At 35.9% G+C, this 20,222-nt stretch overlaps 1 protein-coding gene across 1 annotated transcript in view; it reads right to left on the bottom strand.

Annotated features, from left to right (window-relative positions):
* The window catches only part of LOC121309490 (lethal(3)malignant brain tumor-like protein 3), a 95,487-nt gene that overhangs the window by 6,168 nt on the left and 69,097 nt on the right, over positions 1-20,222 (bottom strand). The window contains exon 17 of the mRNA XM_041242453.1: positions 2,567-2,736. Coding sequence (XP_041098387.1) covers positions 2,567-2,736 — 170 coding nt within the window. The remainder of the gene's footprint in view (positions 1-2,566; positions 2,737-20,222) is intronic.

Below are 20,222 nucleotides of genomic sequence, written 5' to 3'. Positions count from 1 at the left end.
TTAAACCACACTGACATTCACATATTTCTCAAGCAATTCTTGGCCAGTCAGATATCAATCCGCACCTCATTACCTGTAGTCTAGATTTTTATATACAGGCTACATAAAACAACTGAGTAGAGCCAAGTCGTATATACTGACCCTTTTAAATACAGGTCAACATCCATGCTGTTTTAGCCATACAAACTCAAACCTGGAACACAGCTGTTCTGCAGGCTCGTGTTGAGAGTGTTTTGGTATAAGCATTTACATTGTGCCTTTCTCTGTGCTATGTATGAGGCTCATGTTCTTTCTATTATGTTAGCTAGAAAATTCTTGGATTGCCAAGGGTGATTGTTTCTGTAAATACATACTTTATTTATTTCCTCTATACCCATATCTCCCTTGAGATTAGCAACTTCTTTTGAAGATTAGATATTCAAGAACATTGAGGTTATTATCTTGGTTATTTTTTAGCTACAGTATTATTATTATTTGTTTATTTATCCAAAGCGACTTACAGAGACTAGGGTGTGTGGACTATGCATGTCACTTACAATAACGTCTCACCCAAAAGACAGAGCACAAGGAGGTTAAGGGACTTATTCAGGGTTACACAATGAGTCAGTGGAGGAGCTGGGATTTGAACCAGGGACCTCCTGGTTACAAGCCCTTTTCTTTAACCACTGGACCACGCAGTAACTGCTATCATTGTGCAACCAGGCAATGCACATGTAAGTGTTGCCTGGTCCACGTGAAGGTTTTGAAGAGTAAATCAGAGAGAAAATAAATATATAAATAAATATACATGATGGTCCTAAGTGGGTAACGCAACAACAATCAGTGAATGAAGACATATATCTTTATCCCAGGAACTGAGTACACCATTGTGCTTTTTGTTTGTCCAAGTAATTAACCATTTCTTTCTTTGAAAGTGTTCAACCTGGCTGTCGATATCAAACAAACTTTTAGGAGGTGCACTTGGCCAGTGTTCCGTTTGCTAGAACAAGTGAACGGCAGCTTGGCTGGAGAATTATTCTTAAATGCATTTTCACACACAGGAGTTAACCACTGAAATATGGCCAATAAACATCTATTTGCTTAAAATAAAAATAAAAAATAAATCCAAACTTTGTTATTAAAAGTCCTTTGAGGGGTTGACTATAAGAGCATTAGCAGAAATGGTAAAATACCAAGGACAGAGGTGAATGTAGAGATGAGAGCATGCTCATTGAGCTTAATATGACACAGAAAGATGGCTCAGGGGATTATTTCACTAGAACATGAAGCCTTTCACATCACCAGTTCGGCTGCAGCCCAGTTCGGAGATCAAATTACTGTTGAGTCCTTAGTGAGATTAGATTTTGTGGTTTCTGCTTTTTTCCTAATATACAGGTTTCTACATTCTGTATTAAACAACAGGAACAGCTAGTATGCAGCTTGTCTAGATATAGAGATATAGATATAGATTTATATATATATATATACATATATATATATATGTTAAACCATATTGTCCTATTCAAGTGTCTTGCCGATATTAGAAGCTGGATGTCTCCATTTTTTACAGTTAAATCAGGATAAGATAGAAGTCCTATTTTTAGGCTCTATGCAACAGATGGAGTCGATTTAGGTTTGTTAAACTAAAATGCAAAATCTGAGGCGAGAAACCTGGGGGTTATTTTTGACTCTGAACTTTGCTTTCAATCATATTTTAGACATTACTAGAGTCTCTTTCTATCTTGAGGAATATTGCTAAAGTTAGACCTTTTCTGTCCTTGGATGATGCTGAGAAATGAGTACATGCGTTTATTTTTTCTAGATTAGATTACTGTAATGCTTTATTTTCTGGACTTACATGTAATGCTCTATCACACCTTCAGCTTGAGCAAAATGCAACTGCTAGAATGCTAACTAGAACAAAAAAGGGCTCACTTTACTTCTGTGTTCGCATTGGCTTCCTGTGCATTATAGGATTGATTTTAAAAATCTATTACTAGTACTTACAGCACTGAATACTACTTGAATGACATGCTAATTCCATATCAGCCGGAACTTATTCTTAGCTCTGCTGATGCTGGCCTCCTGTGTATTCCAAGGGTGAATGGTAATAGGATGGGAGAGGCTGCTTTCTGTTTTAATGCCTCCACACTCTGGAACTCTATACCGTCTTTTATTAGAGAGTCACCCTCAATTATTATTTTGAAATCTCAATTAAAAACATATTTTTTAAATACTGCTTTTTCTTAAAATTAACATGTTTTAGTTTCAGTTTTGTTGTTACTTTTTTTTTTTTTTTGAATAATTGTACTTTTTTTGATTCTGTGTTTTATTCAGCTTGTAAAGCGCTTTGAGCTGTATTGAACATGAATTGCACTATATAAATAAAGATTTACTATTATTATTATTATTATTATTATTTATACAACCGGTGTGTAAGTCGCACCGGTGTACAAGTCCCCCCCCCGCCCCTTTTTTAGACAACAATTTCAGGAAAAAGCCTATAGGTCACACCAGTGTATATATATTTTTTTCTTTTTTTAAGTCTGTCTTTGTCATACATAAGACTGCAATTCAAAAGTCTTACCTCATCGGCAGTCCAGTGTGCAACGCGGCTGGCTTGTACCCCTGCCACTCCAGGCAGCAGTTTGCAGTGCTGCTCCCAGCAAAGTGGGAGGTCGCGACTGGGTTGAGCAGACATGGCTGACAGGAAGACAGACTGGTGAAGAGCCTGCTGCATATTGTCAACACTGTAGTCTGAAAGAGAAAAGAATGGCTGCTGGTTAACTGGATGAAATGGCAACTCATATCCCAATATAATTATATTAGTTACCTATGATGTCAAGAGTACATAGCTCAGAAAATGCAGATGCTCCCAAACTCAGCTGCAGCATGAATGTCAAAACATCTGAACTTTAGACCATAAAAGGCAAAAGCCCATGTACATACCAACACTCTTAATAATTCAGCATGATTTCTGGGTCCCGACCAAATCCCTATTGAAATGAATGGTGTGATACACAAAACAAAAACAAATGCAAGATGTTGCACAGATTCACATGTCTTGCTGCACCATTCTGAATTGCGCAGCTGTTGAGCAGCAAATAAATGTCTAAACATCCACTCAACGAAAAGGAAATGTGCGCTTCTCAAAAAAAATAAACGTTTACCAAAATCAACAAATAAGAGCTATGTAAAAAAAATGTGAAATTCCATGACAAACTGCTTCATACATTCTGAACAGAAAATATGCCTATTTAAAAGCAACCTGGAGAAATCTACCATAACTTTAGAGTCCCAAGCAAACCCAGATTGTACAGGTTTTACTGTACTACAAAACAGCGTTTCTTTCAACACCAACATTAGATTATGTTTAAAATACTGTATTTGGTTTCTATCAACATATGCACCAGACAGTAGAAAGTATTAAGGGAATGCACTGAATAAAGGTGTTAAAATTATTTTTATTGATGAATCAGATGGCCTGCCTAAAAATGTAAAAGCTGCTGCCAGGAGGCTGTCATTTAAATAAATAACAGAGAGCGACACAGGACCTAAGAGAGCATCTGAACCAGCCAGGTCTAAGTGGAATTAAAGAGCTCCAAGCAGCACACCTACCAAGGGCATCCTTCAGACCTACACATTTATATATTATGTTCCAAAGTGTTTATATTGTATTATAACCAAGATCAACGTTTCGATCTGCAAGAGATCTTCATCAGCGCAAAGAACATAACAAACACCACAGTATATATACAACTGGTTAAATAATTATAGTCAAATATAATTGTATTTTTATAATAATAATAATAATAATAATAATAATAATAATAATAATAATAATAATAATAATAAACTTTATTTTTATATGGCACCCTTTCATCGTGGACCACCATCACAAAGCATTTTACAGAGGTACATCACAGCCAATTACATAAAACATCAAATTAAGTATCTAAATTAGCAAATCATCTGCACACACATCAAACATATTGTGTGAAGAAATCATAACAAGCACATATATTTAAAAAAATAAGTCTACACAATTATATTTATATAGCAACAATTGTTACAAAGTAAAAATAATATATAAAGCAGCATATACACAATCCAAAAATTATTAAGTACTGGATGATTGTTAATTATTAATATGGGTTAATAAAATATTTTATTTTTATTTTATTTTTATTTTGTATTTTTCTAAAAAAGAAATTGAACACAGGACCCATTATATAATGAAACAAAGAACTGATTAAAATCATCAAGGTTTAATGTCAATCTCCTCATTAAGACCCCTCGGTGACATAGTATCAGTGCACAAATCTGCAACGTTTCCCTTTGACGTAACAGTATGTCAACACTTCCTCCTCGATGAGGGAAATTTACTCTTTCAATACCAATATACTTTAGACAGGATATATTATTCTTTTCTCTTAGAAAATGTACATGATTTTTCATATCCTTTGTCCTGACGCTACTCCTATGTTCACTAATTATGGTCTTTAAACATCTCTTTGTTTTCCCAATGTACACTAAACCACACCGACATTTAAGCATATAGATGACATTTACTGTTGTTAAAGTGATAATACGTTTTGATGTTCTTACCAGTTAACACCTTCTCATTATCATTGATTTGTACTAAAAAACCTGCACAGACAAGGTAGGAAATGTCATCATACAATTAATTCGTTTTTAACAGGTCCCTTTCTGTTTCAAGCGATACCTGTCGGCTTAAAACATGTTAAAAAGGACATTTTGAAACTATTTGGAGAAGATTAAAGGGACTGACCGCACTCACAGCCCCCCAGTAATTTGAGCACTGAGATTTGCCTCTTTTGCTGAAGGAAAGGAAAGGTTTTTATCAATGTGTTGTTTTTCTTGTATTAAATTAACAGCTGTGACAAAGTGAAACACTCTATATGGCTACACACGTATGCAGCAGATAACATGAATGTTTTTCTTAATCTTTTCAGGATAAAACATACTTCTTCTATAGCAGCTTCGGCACAGAAATACAAATAGCATAATGTGTACTTTAAAGGTCACTCAGTAAATCAGTTGATTTTGAAGAGGAGCATAAGATGGGCTACCTACTACATCAGCGAGGAATAGTCCGATTCTGATTTATTTTTGTATTTTTTTAAAATCTGTCTACATCATCACATTAGACAGAAGACATAGAGCCAAGGCATGCTGAATTCAGCTACTGTATGTGAAATAAATATGCAGTTAAAAGTGTTGCTTTGGTAAAATATTTCTTGAACCCATTTTCTGTAACCTAATGATGTATAACACAATTTCCAATTGCAAAATACTTGGCAATGGTAACACAAATAATAGGGTCTGATTATGGAAACTGCTGGACAGCAAAAAGTATTTATCCTTTGGGATAACAAAAAGGGATTTTTTTTTTTTTGTCCAGCTAAATAAAGCACAATTGAGCTTTACTACAACATTCTGCTAATACCTGCCTCTAGTTCAGCCTGACTACATATGTGCAGAATAAGTGAACTCCCCCTAAATCAGCATTTATTGAAAAAAAAAAGGATTTCACAGCTCCTGAATAACAAATCCAGTTTTGTAAAAGTTATTTAAAATATGAGAGATTATGAATGAGAACTAATGTTACCAAATAATACAACTGAAATCCAAAAGGAGTGGTAATTATTTTTTTTAATAGATTTTCTGTTTTGTTTTACTTTTTAATTGTTTTAACTCAGCTTTTTGTGGAATGTTCCTAGAAATATCAAAGGAACTCCTGCAAACATTAATTAAAAGAAAATGTTGGAACAGATAAAATGGGAAAAATGAAATCTGTCAGGCAAGCATCCCTCTTTTCATTTAAAAATGGATAACTAAATGTACGGTCATTAGTCACTGAATGTTACTCCTATAATTATTTATAATTTTCATAGCAGCGGAAGCTGACAATGTTTTTACTGTCACTACCTACAAATGACATGGAAAGCCCCAGACTTCAAGGCTGAATAAGAAGAAGCTTGTGTTTAAATGTGAAGCGAGTCAGTTCAGCTTTGATCACATGTCTTTGATTATCTAGGTCAGGCCTTCAGAGAGAAAGTCTGTAAACTGGAAAACACTATGACAAAGAAATATTATGGGGGAGGGGAGGTGGTCAAACACCTACTTAATGAAAACTGTTTTATTTGTTTTTAAATGTTAAAACTTTAGCATATGTGCCAGTGTCCTATATTAACAATTAACATTAATCCATACCCTTATCTTCCATCTCATGATGTGGTATGTGATTCATCTAAATGTTATGGGTAAAAGAAAATGCAATATATGACTCAGGAATGAAAAACATATTCCTTTTACAATGCAGTATATGACTCAGGAATGAAAAACATATTCCTTTTACAATAGTTCACAAATGAACCTATCATTTTACATTACATTGTAACAGCTACATACTGTTGTATTTGGCAAGTTGCCATGGCAACATTTCCATTATGCATGCTATACCTTACTGCCTGGGGGGTGCCAAACTAAAAACAAATAATACAAAAATGTAATAGATTGCATAACTGACTGAATAATTTGCCACACAGAATAATCCATATAAAAATAATTCTGCATTTAGTTTTGGAAACCTTGGAATTGCAACCTGAGGATTGAGAGGGAAGGGCACGTATCTGTACAATACTGATAATGGATAACTTACATATGCATAGCATTAAGCTTTTCAATGGCTGTCTGCTGGAAATTCTGCCATTGGTTGCAGACAAGTTATAGCTCTCCCTCTCTTTAGAAATAACCTTGTATGACCATGGCCTCCTGTTATAATTCAGTCTCTTAACTACGGCTCCCAACTAAACTAATAATGAGGGAGCACTGCTGTTGTAAGGGGCACATTTGCACAAGTGAAAAAAAGCCCCTGGCTAGCATGGGGGTTTTGTGCCTGCATCATCTGGTCTGCCTCAAGCTTTTCTAGTTTAATCTTCAACTCTTTAATCGGGTTATACATGACTTACTTTCCTTAATCATAGCTATCTCAATCTATCTACAGTACTGATCCACCAAACAAGTTATATCATGATTTCTTTTGAATCACGAAGTACTCAAAAAGGAGCTGGCCAGGGCCGGTGCTAGGTTTTTTGTGCGCCCTGGGTAATGGACCTCCAGCAGTGGGCAACCCACCTCCAAATCAAAAAGGTTTTCATAATCAGTAGCCCATCGTTAAACCGGACCTGTCTGGAGACAAGAGTTGACCGATTAAAAAAAACAAAAAAAACAAAAAAAAAACAAAAAAAAAAATCGTGTTGTAAGAAATACTGTAGTGCAATCAAATGAATACCTGCAGCACACTTTCTTTTTTTACTTTACCCTACCAGTAACACAAAATAAACCTGCTGCTGCATTTTACACATTATTGTACAGCATGAACATAGATCATTTTTAATTAAAACTAAATTATTGTAGCAGTTTTTTTTTTGTTTACTGTAGTCTACTTAGTATTGATCCAACTGTTTACATATCCACCCTGACTCTGGTCACACCACAGTCCGATATGCAACGATTTACTGCATATAGAATATGTTCAGAAGCTAAGTTAGTTATGGGAAAGTAGTGTACTCTCACTTAATATTAATTTTGTATGTAAATGTGTAGGAGGCTGTGTGGTTCAGTGGTTAAAGAAAAGGGCTTTTAATCCAGGAGGTCCCCAGTTCAAATCCCAGCTCACTCACTGACTCATTGTGTGACCCTGAGCAAGTCACTTAACCTCCTTGTGCTCTGTCTTTTTGGTGAGATGTTGTTGTAAGTGAATCTGCATCATAGTCTCTGTAAGTCACCTTGGATAAAGGCGTCTGCTAAATAAATTAATAATAATAACAATCATAATAATAATAATGTTATTGTTATAACAAACTATAGTTGCAACCTGGGCATACATCTTTACAAAATACCTGGGTGTTCTGTGCAACTGGTTTACAGTAGTAAATACACGGTCATCATTTATTTTCACTTAACGTGCAGCTGTGTGCGCTTTTAAGATAAGAGAAGTAATGCATGGGTTTCTTGTCACATTTCCCAAGAGTGAAAGTCAACAGTGTACAGTAAGAATTAAAATGTAGGATGACTAGTGAGTACAGTAATTGATTATAATGCTAGGTATTATATTTAGGTCTTCTGATTTTCGGTTTTAACCGATAAAACACCCCTGATACAAAAAAAATGAAATCTGTGAATAGCCAATAAACACCGGAAAACACCTGAAAAACTGTGGAAATGGTTAATCAATTCACATTGACTATACCCTTTTCCCATTAAAAAATAAAAACCACTACAAAAATAATAATAAATATATTTCCCAGTGCTGCTGGGCAATGTCCCGCCTTCCTGACTTATATCTATCATTGATTCGTCCTGAATACTTTAAACCCGCCCCAACTATTGAGTGGCAGCACATTCCTACATTTCTATTGGAGACTCCGCTTGTGAGATCTAAAGTACTGTCGAGTTACTACTATACATATTTTGACAGAAAATAAAATGCTCAAGCATTTTGGAATGTAACCGAAAACACTAATTTTACACAGTATATCAAAAATGCAAGCCTCCCCCAGAAAAGATTTACATAAAACTCGAAAATAGCTAAAAATGAGCAAAACAAAACCACAGAAAAAACTGATATGATGTCCTTACTTATTCCTTAATAAAAAATTTTTTACTTGTATATTAATTATATTTCTTTCTCTTGTCCTGTCCTGCAAAACAGTTGTTGTGACTATTGTTTATTATTTATGTCTGTTAATTAATTTATTAACGTTGTCAAACAGGTTTTTAAAATGTTTGTAGTATAACAAACAAACAACTTTACTGGATGTGGCAAATAGTAAAGTATAATCATTACAATACATGCGACTTTGAGCAAGTCATAAGGAGAAAAAATAAAAACAAAATACATTTTAGGTTATTATCATAACCCTGATTCCCTGAAATAGAAATGTAACCATTACCGAATGGGTATTTACCTCCTAAAGACCTGAAATCTGAAAATTGCATACCAAAGCTCATCACCAAGCCAATGACACAGTTGTGGCCCCACCCACGAGGGCACAAAAGGACTGTGCTCACAGATCTCAACATCAGTTTTCCTTCAAGCCTGCTGTAATCATGGACACAGCGATCTTGGAGGTTAACCCTTTGCGATCCATTTATTCAGTGCCTGTCAGGCACGTTTGATCCAATTTATTTTCACATGCGCTGTTTATTTTACACACGCTGTTTAAAATATTTTTGTTTCTTAGTAAAACCGGTTTAAAGGGCATTTCAATGCTAAGTGACATCAGTAGTGCATCTCCAGCCAAGCCCCACCCCGTGTTCACTGTATTTTTCACATACCTCTTTATAGACATACATACTAATAAACACTCTCCTGATCACTCGTTTTATCACCAAACTCCTCAATAATGCGATCCAAGTCATTATTTTATTACTATAACATCTCTGCAAATGTCTCTCTACTATAAAAGCTCTGCAAATGTCTGTGATATTCTTTGAGCGCTGGATGCGGAAGCAGCTACCTCCTTTGTTTATGGAAAGGGAAAATCGTAATGTTGGACCTTGTCCGACATTGGACAGCAAAGGGGTTAATGGTTACATTTCTATTTCAGGGAACCAGTGTTATGATAATAACCTGACATTCCCTTTCAAGTATGAAATGTAACCATTATCGAATGGGTGAGTGCACCAAAGCTGTCGCAAGGGCAAGATTGCGGAACGACTGGGATGCTACAAGGCTAAGCCGAGAGGCTGCCCTGTGCATTACCATTCGGAACCCCAGTAACAAGTAGCTAGGGTGAAAAGATAAATCCATCTAGATATTCTTTTAAAAGATAAATCCATTTAGATATTCTTTTAAAAGATAAATCCATCTAGATATTCTTTTGCATTTGTTTCACTCAGTACATACACATACATTGCTTTATATCACTACATAATCATATACACTGTGGCAGGGCAGGGGCCCTGCAAGTGTAAATATGTGTGTTTTGTGGCAGGGACAGGGTTAAAAGCCTCCCTGCCAGCCTAAATGGTTTAATTTATGTTAATCGTTTAATTATTAATTTGTGAATTGGTTTATTGTTTTGGCAGTTGGTCTCGTTATTGTAAACTGAGCCCAGCTGCCAAGTATAAAAAGAAAGCAGCCAGTCTGCTCACGGCTGCTGCTGTGTGAAGAGCCCAACTGTGTGTTATACTCTAGGTAAAACGGTACTGTGTGAACATGTTGTTTGTAAAACTGAGTGCTTAGCTGTCCTGTGCGTTAGTCATGTGTAGTAAGTGCTAGGTGTTTATTTTGTTTTTGATTTATTTGTGCCATTAAAAGCGTGCATAAAAGCGCTAAAACTCCAGTCTACGTGCTGGGTCATGTTTGTTTAAAAAGCAAAATGAATCGGTATGAGTCTGTGTGACATGCACCTTTGTTACAATATCTAGAGAGATTATTGACAACAAAAAGCCTTAGACTTGTATTCATCTTTTCAAATCTTTTTATTCAGTAAAAATGGCTCGTTTTTGGCGTCACGAACCTGGGTGTATAATTAATGGGCAATGTGAAATTTTGGTGGAGGATTTATTTTGGCTGTACTGGTGGTTTTGGATTGGATTGCCAATAATATTTAGACCAATCAGACGGTTCTATACAGTGCTCGTAGCGATCCCGCCCTCTGACAGACTGGTATGCAGAACAGGTTAAAGAAGCGCTGGACAAGGGAAATAATGTGTAAATAATGAAGCCAATCTGTTACAAAACATTAAAAGTAGACCATGCATTTCCAACAAAAAATCTGGAACTGATTGGATGCGATCACTAACCCAGAGGCAGTGTAAACTGCGCCTACTACTGTAGTAGGACTGTTCTTTCTTTATGTTAAGCATTTTTGTGTTTTTTGTTTTCTTTTTTTTTTTACAAGGGATTAATTAACAGACAATACTTTTTATGCCAGACTTCTTATGAAGTCTGTAACAAAATTGTTGGTTGTTATTGTCGATACATGTAGATACTACTATTACTGAAGACACCCATTGTGCAGGTAACGCAAAATCCATAAATAAAACAATAACTGTAACGTATTAGAAGGCCTTTTTTGTTGTTCTCCAAGTTCCTGCAGTGACATTGTAGACGCTATAGCGAGTTACAGTGAATTAGCTATTGTTTTAGCAGACAGATTTCACGAAGTACATATTTATTTGAATGTTTTTGGAATTAAAAGTATAAACGCAAAACTGAGTGTGAATGTGCCAAGTGAAAAATGGCAATGGAATTCATTCAAAGTCTCTCAAATTTAATACCTGCCAAAACGTCACGTTATACAGTATGTTCCCGCCCAAATTGGGAGCCAACTCAAGTAATTTAAAAACGTGGAGGGTGGTGGGGGGGGGGGTTCATGGAAATGTGGAAAAACAGTCTGGTCATGTAGTTCTAGCTTGCAAATAAGAAATTTACAGGTAAAGGTATACAAGTCATATTCCCCATATGGGCTTGACTCTGGCGTGGAAAGACTCTGAACACCTGTTAGCTAAATTTATTAATTGTAGACTTTGTAGCAATTGTCTCATTGAATAGCTATTAGCTACGATGAACTTGAAGCAAACAACACATTTTCCTTTAGGTAAATAGAGCTATAACCACAAAAGCTTTATGGATTTTTTCCCTTCCATTGTCTAAATGTCACATTTTTCCATTTTCTAAGGTAGCCCTGTAAGCTTGAAGTTTCTACTGTTGATGATAAAGCAATGGTCATTTTGGAGTCGATATTCTTACATTACTGTTATCACAATCTTGGCCTGGGTTCTAAGAGAGCCACAATAAACACATTGCATTCCTGCAAATTATTCTCAACACAGGTGTCCAGAGGGCAAGGCAGTTGGAGATATAATACAGTGACAACATGCCAGTTGCTAAGTTGAACCCAGCTTGACACCAGGCCCCTCAGGAGAAAACTCTGTCATTCCTAACATTGAACATCTCTTGGGCAACGAGCTTGACGTAATGGAGGATTCTGTCCATCTTGGAAAAGAAATAATACCGATGTCAAGCGCTGTCAACAAGCTACAAGCCAGTCAGGGCAACAGAACTATATAGCACAAGGTTAGACAATAACTCCAGCAGTCAAATTATATTACAGGGAAACCCTGCAGCTACAATAGAAGTCAATGCTTCAGACAGGGCATCAGTTTGTTTTTCATTTATTCAACAAATGTCAACATTTACAGGGAGCTTTTCAGGTCTGCTAAGCTGCTCTTTAGAAGATTTATAGTACAATAAGAAACATGTTTTTGATCCTTTTAGGGCCCTTTCATACCTTGTTCTTGGGAGTGATAATGCTATTCAAAGTTTGAGAGCAAAGTTAGCTAGCATTATACAAAGTGTACTTTTAAAAAGGCTGCATTTGAACTGTTTTGATAAAAAAAAAAAAAAGTTTTTGTAAAAAGTGAATTATGAATAGGTTAGATTTTTCATAAACCGACTAACCTATAAATTTAGTTACCCTGATGTCCCTATACGCATAAGGACTCCCAATTAAACTGAATATACACCGTATATATGTATACCTTGCATTCTTTCAAATCCAATTGCTGTGTTAGAAATAATTGCATTTTAAATTTAGGTTTAAATGTGACTTGACAATTTGTATCATTTTTAAACCTTTTAAGAACTGGAAAAAAAAAAGATTTGGATTACAGTTCAGGGTTTAATGAGGCATATAAATGCCCCATATATATATATATATATATATATATATATATATATATATATAATATATATAGTTTCTATGATATCACTAGTGTGTGCTTAGTGTACAGTCTGACAGAAGTATGACAAAGGTCTCTTTTGCATCAGCAGTGGGAAGGGAGAGAAGATGATGACTGGGCAACATAGAAAACAGACCAGCTGGTTACTGTGAAATAAAAGCATTAACACAGTGAAGACATGAGAATAAGCTCTGTTGGGCTGGAGGACAGCAAGTACAGTACAGGGCAGTACATGAATTGATTTACCAAGCATTTTATCTAGCACAACATGGAACAAAACAAATACTGATATAGAAATAGTGTATTAAACATTTCAGAATGTTTGATACACTGTTTATCCTGCTCATCTCATGCTGATGTTGTTTTTTCCAAATAATATCTATGCTTTATCATTTTACTTTTACCATGGAAAAAAGCAGCAATATTGTATAATTTAATATATTTTATTAATATATACAGTTTCTTCTTCTTCATAACTGGCGTTTTAAGTACAGTCTTGGTGTAGGTATTGAGGCATGCTAGGTCATTGGTACAGCTCCATGTGATGGTACTTTAACACAAGCAGCCACCCAGGTGCAGCTCTAAATCAAAATCCTTTATTATACTGTACCATCTAATCAAGCTTTCACTTCACTTGCTAACTCAAAATTTGCAATAGACATGAGATAATGATTTTAAAATGTACATACATTAAGGGATAAAGGGCCTCATTTACGAAAGGGCGTTAAACTTTATGGTGCGTCATAATTGCAATTACTGTGCAAGTTAATGATTTCTGTACTTACTATTGCAATTTTATTCATTATCACACAAAATAGTGGGCATATTATGGTGCACACTAATGTTATTGTGCCATACTATGGTAATCAGAATGAACATATGATTTGTATGTTAATACATGATAATGTATTTAAATGAGCATCCAGCTCAGAATAATGAGACGAGCTGTATTCACATGGTATTTACTAAAGGACATTAATTATACTGCATACATTAAAGTGACAAGTTGTGAAAATGCAAAATAGTAAACAGTACCACTATGAAATGTACCATTTTATGACTTCTGTCTGGACACTTGGCACTTCTTTTCTGGCACATTTGATAAAAATGCTCATTACGTGTTCTAATTCTGCAACTTTTCCACATAATGCCTGTTGATGCAGAATCCAGTGTAAGAAAATCGGTACTTTTGAATTTCTTTCTTTCATTTTTTTCCAGCACTCTGCTAGCCAGTCCACTCTTTTGTCCAGTTAGTTTCTTCCAAGGCATTTCTGCACTTTCCATGGCTTCTTGAAGTATAAAAAGTCTTATTATTCATTGAACAAATAATCATCTGGCTAATGATTTTGGAATCTTCTGTGTTCCGCCTCCACCTTTCGCTTCCGTGACATCTCCAACTACATTTTGGATACTGATTGCAAATTTTACACAAAGTAAAATAAAGTTTAAACAAGCCTTCACTTCGCCATCCTAATCAAAATTATGTGTGTGAGGAAACGGATCCTGTGTGTTATTTGATTGGCTATTGACTGGCTTAATGGGAATATCACTCATACAATGCAGACTGCACATGTTATATTAAAGAGGCGAGTTGTTTTAAAGAATTCCAAAACGATACAGTACAGCAATGCAATTTTATAAAGTAATGGGTGGGCCGTATGACTGACACCCCTGCTTTAGAGTATTAACTATTTACTTTAAACTATGTCATTAAGGTTTAACTGCAACCTATTTAATAAACAGCAATTTACACAAAAAAGCTCTGCTAAAGCTCACTGGGAATTATACTAAATTTCCCACAGAGGACAGGCTAACAGGACATGTGCTATTGATTGTACTCACAAAGCACTGTCACCCCGAACCATGGAGCCTGCTGTGCAGGGTGGCAATGCCAACAAGGAAGAAAATTGAGGCTAACTCTCATTAAGCAATATTTCTCGAGTAAGCAGAACAAAAAGAAAAATATGCCATTGCACAACATTACTTTTATTGTATATGTATTAAAGGACAAAGGAAAAGGGCTTGCTTTTTTTATTATTTTTTTTTACATCAGACAAGGAATACATGTTAAAATTAAAAGGTAAGCAGTGCAGTTTCGCTTTACGTTGCCTCTGCAGAGTGCTGTGTCTGCTGATCACTCATGTAAGCCACCTCCACCTTGCACAATATGTTACTAACCAAAAGACACACCTGAACTGCTGGGGCTTTTGATATCACGGTGGTCACGAGTAAGTCTCTGACATTACCGTGCACATTAAATTATAGCTCAAGGTACATGTAGTGTGCATGGTATGGTATGTATATTAGCCAAACACTGTGCATGTAAATTAATGTGTTCTCTGTTAGTAAATGGGGTAGTTGAGATTTATCGCACACGTTAGGCTCACTACTTTACGTGCGTGCTAACTCCAAATTTAGTGCCAAAAGAATGAAAAGTGTTGTATTCCCCTTATAACATTTCTTCATTGATCAAAAATGGTAGCTTATCCATTTACTGTTAATCTGGAAAGGTTGACATTACAACCGGCATTATCAACCATTTAAGTAATGATTTCTTAAGTACAATAAGATATTGATGATATCTTATAATTGCAAGAATAAGTTGTGTTTATCTAGGCAAAGGGCTACTGTAGATATTACACTGGCAAACCTAAGAATATCAGCAACTAACAAGTTATATTTATCCTTCATTTATTTCCGTGGGATTGACTGGAATGTACAAACCCCAAATTTAAACTAATATTTGGCAGTAGGGATGGGATGCTTTCTCCCATGCTCTACTGCCCTCTACAATTGTCTGGTTTCTGACCAACTTTTAATGGCCTTTATATTGATGTTTAGTCATGACTTTCCTTTTTTGAAACAGACAGTTTTTTTTTTTTTTTTTTTTTTTTTCCAGTTTTACTGCACTCGGAGCCATACTGCCACATTATATGCAATTCTTCAGTTTTCACTGACTTGTTGCATCATTCTGGCTAGCTTATGTGGCCTTTTTATACCAATTTGAAAGTCTTGATCTAGGGTATGATATAATATTTAGCCATAGACAAAAGTGTGTCCCCCTACTCTTACTGTACCATAATTAGGTTGTATTTTTTCATGGTAAAAACATGGCTTATTTCACATTTTTCCAACTTTTAAAGACATTCTACTTCCACCAGTGAATTATCAAACCAGAGTGGTCTTTTAGCAGAAATATTTTTGATCTTTGATGCAGCTCTATGCAGTGTGTTCAATCATTTACCGGAAGCAGACTAAACTGCCTCCCAGGTTCCTAAATACAGTGTAACTGGTAGTGCGTCATTAAGGCAAACGTTTGCTGTATTTATTTTTAAGTGATATATATATATATATATATATATATATATATATATATATATATATATATATATATATATATATATATATATATAGACACACACAATTCTTTCAGAAATGGGAATTTTCCCAGGGCACTACTACATTACATCTTGTGGGTAAAATCTGGGCCCATTCTGCAGCTCAGACAGACTGGGTACAATTCACATCACTCCAAAGAATTTCTATTGGATTGAGATCTGGTGATTGCGAAGGACATTCCAGAACTTTTATCTTCATATTCTTCAAGAATTCCAGAGTTGACGTAACTGTATGCTTTGGGTCGTTTTTTGTGTTGGAAGATAAACTATCTACCAATCAACCTATGAGCAGATGGTATCATTGTACTTTGTAGAATGTTTTGATACATGGCTGCATTCATTCGATCTTCAATCATACTATTGTGTCCAGTCCCCGAACTGCTAAATCACCCCCATATTATGATCAACTGTTGGTTCAAGATTTTCTTCATTGCAGGCTTTCCCTTTCTTCTTCCATTCTGTGTTGCATTATGAAGGAAAAGTTATATTTTTGTCTCATTCCTGTTAATATTCCTTAGCAAATGTTATTGTTTAGTTTTAGCAATTTTCTTTAAAAGTGGTTTGGAGCGAAGTCTACATGCATTCAAACTCTTCTCTGTTCAGATGCCTTCATACAGTTCCTTTGTGCACTATTACAGTATGCCTGATGCTTCTAAATCTTTCTTTAAGTCTTTGACTTTTAAACCTGGATATATTTTATCTGCTCGGACTATTCTCCTATCTGCTGTACCTGTAATTTTCTTTGAATGTCCACTTCTTTCGAGCTTTTCAGTTAAGTTGTTCTGTGGTGCTTCTTGGTTACTGCTTCAGTTGTGGATTTTCGTATTCTCCATTTCTGTGATACTGTTCTGTAGCCATTGTTCTAATTTGTTGTAATTTGCTACAAGTGCTGTTCTCAAACTCATTTGTCTTGACCATTATCTGCTGTGTTGCCAAAACTTTCTTCTTCAACAGATGTTGTAAATAATTACCTCTTTTTCTGGCTTTTGACTTTACAATGCAGCTCAAGTATGGTATAATGGTTTTCAATCAATTCATATATTTTTTTTTAATTAGTTACATTACATTTGTACAGACTTCTAGTTTTAAGGGGCCAATACTTGTCATGAACACATATTTGAGATTGCTTGAGTGCATTTAATTTTTTTTATAAAGATTGTTTGTTAAACTACCAGAAACTGAGTACTTTTATTGTTTTCATATGAATTACTGGCTAATGCTCACTATTTAACATGTTTTCTTGAATTACATTAAGTGAGGATGCCAATACTTTTGTATGCGACTAAGGGGAAAAAGCTTCAGGAAGTGTTTACCATTCATCATTTAAAATGGTTGCGTTCAGAACCTACACAATTTTATCTACTTTCAATCATGTCTGTAAGCCAGTGCTATAACGTTAAATATACACAAACATTGTTTTAAAAAGGCACACAGCAAACCTGAGCCTGAGGTCAAACCTTTGCTGAGCTCTACTGTCTTCATAACTTTAATAACTTGTCTGTCAAATGCTGAAATAAGGCAGCCACCATTATCACTGAAAATGTCTATGGGAATGAACTACTAATGAATGACATGTTGCGATAGGGGAGACCTGTGCTGGCTATCAGGCACATGCATGATCCTGCAGGGATGGTCGGGTGTGTGTGTGTCTATATAGATATAAATTTTTATAAATTTAGTAGTCACCAATTATTTTTTATTATTTTCTCCCCATTTTGGTATAGCCAATTATTTTTAGGCTCAGCTCACCGCTACCACCTCTGCACTGACTCGGGAGGCGAAAACAAACACGCTGTCCTCCGAAGCGTGTGCCATCACCTGACCACTTCTTTTACACACTGCAGGCCTACCAAGCAGCCACCTCAGAGCTACAGCGTTGGAGGATAATGCAGTTCTGGGCAACTTACAAGCAAGCCTGCAGGCACCTGGCCAGACTACAGGGGTCGCTGGTGCGCGGTGAGCTGAGGGCACCCTGGCCGACCAAACCCCACCCCTCCTGCACTCCACACGGAGCGTGCTTACTTGTAAATATTTGACAGAAAATGATGATGCTTTAGTTGGTACACTTATGGAACTCATGGATGGAAACGTACAATGTGATTTCTGACGCGTCTCCCGATACCTTGGACCATCCAGTAATGTACATTTTGTTTTCTTTTTATGATTTAAAGGCGAAGAAATCTGGCTTGTTTTGTGCTGATGTCACGTTCATACCCTCTGCAGATACTAACTCTGTCAGCGCTTGCCCAAACATTTGCAAAGTACCAGCTAACTTGGGAAAACGTGGCTTCGACTTGAACAGATTCTGCTTCATCATACATGGCAAAACTTGCCAGGGACATTAAACTTAATCAGAAACCAGAAATGCTACGCATCATATTCCACATGTAAAGTGCATATACTGAGAATTTTAATTCCCTATTTTTACAGATGTTTCAATTAAAAACATGTGTCAAGATAAAAAACAAAAACGCAGAACGCTAATTATACACAATTCATACTTTTTCAATGCGTAAAAAACACCCAGTACGCAGCTTATCGGGAGTGCTGATGACAAGATTTAAATATTACTACATGATTAGATCTAAATATTACCAATATATTACATACAGTACATCTACTGTTGATTTGTGTCAGGAGACTTGGATCTTCTGGTTTACTACTGAGGTGGCAGTGGCCCGAGCTCTGGCATCCATGGAGTTCCAATATGCTTGCAATTAAAATCTGTCTCCATCCATACAGTCCATCCATCTTGTCAGTCAGTGTGCAGACACTGCATCCCAGGAGGAAGGTATATGCAAGAGTTTGCTGAAAATGGACCTCAACAGATGTTGGCATTTATCAGATGAATTATGTGTTTATTACTTGCTGTCTTTTAAAAAATCAGTACCAGTCAAACCCAACTAGGTGGAGAACGAAGCCTCTGGGAGTATTTATCCAGAGTTTTCTTGTCAATTAATAATTGGATTTATTGAGGAGCAAGTTTTATTTATTTATTTATTTATTTATTTATTTATTTATTTATTTAAAGTATAGAGACCTTTATATACTGTATCTATTTACTGGTTATTTTATCAAATTGACCGATTTCATAAATCAACTGATTACATCTAACTTTGTTAGATTAATCAACTAATATTTGGTAGATTAAAACCCCTGGTTTTAAAACTCTTATGTACATTTTGGTGACAGGGCCTCTGCTGCTGTGCCCCACAACTGTGGAACCAGTCATAAACATGTGTTAGAACAGTGGTTTTTAACCTGTGGTACGCGTACCAGTGCTGTTACGTGACAGGCGTGCAACTGGTACACACTGGCACTTGTTCTTTATGACGATATGATTCCTCAACCACAACACTCCCTCAATCCCACCATTGTAATTTATCAATCTGTTTGTACCACTGAGACATTATGATGAGAGGTATTTGTTGTGAACTTTCAGAGTTACTGATTGGGAATCTAAGCAGCCACTCTGTGTTGCTGATTGTGGTGAACTCATAATTAGATAACGCTGTCACATTTTCACTGAGAAAAACAGGGTAGGTCTCTGTTTTACAACAGCTACTTAAGACTGCACCTAGTTACTGGTACACCTGGTGGTCACACTGGTACTTCAGATATAAAGGTTGAAAACCACTGTGTTAGAGTATAAGTTTATGGTACTACACTTCATCCCAGCAGTCGTGGGGACTAGATATGGACACAGTTGTATGATGTTATTTTAAAAAGAGAAATAATGATCTGCAAAATTGCTGAGGTCAACGTCGAACAATTGCTTGTCATTATTTATTATTTAATCTTAATTTATCCTTCAAGTATAGACATTACTGTTTTCCTTTTGGGTAATGCAAACGCTAATGCATTTATAGCCTCTAATTTTGCTGCCATGGTAAAGGAATTGACAATCTTGTCAATTGTTAGGTTATTACAATAACCCTAGTCCCCTGCAATAGAAATGTAACCATCACCTAAAGACCCCGAAACCTGAATATTATATACCAAAGCTGCTCAGCAGAGCCTGTGATGCAGTCATGTCTGCCCCCGAGGGCATATAAGGACTGCCCA

The sequence above is a fragment of the Polyodon spathula genome, chromosome 3, assembly GCF_017654505.1.
Source record: "Polyodon spathula isolate WHYD16114869_AA chromosome 3, ASM1765450v1, whole genome shotgun sequence".
In the NCBI taxonomy this organism is placed as follows: Eukaryota; Metazoa; Chordata; class Actinopteri; order Acipenseriformes; family Polyodontidae; genus Polyodon; species Polyodon spathula.
This window is presented reverse-complemented; position numbering and strand designations above follow the sequence as displayed.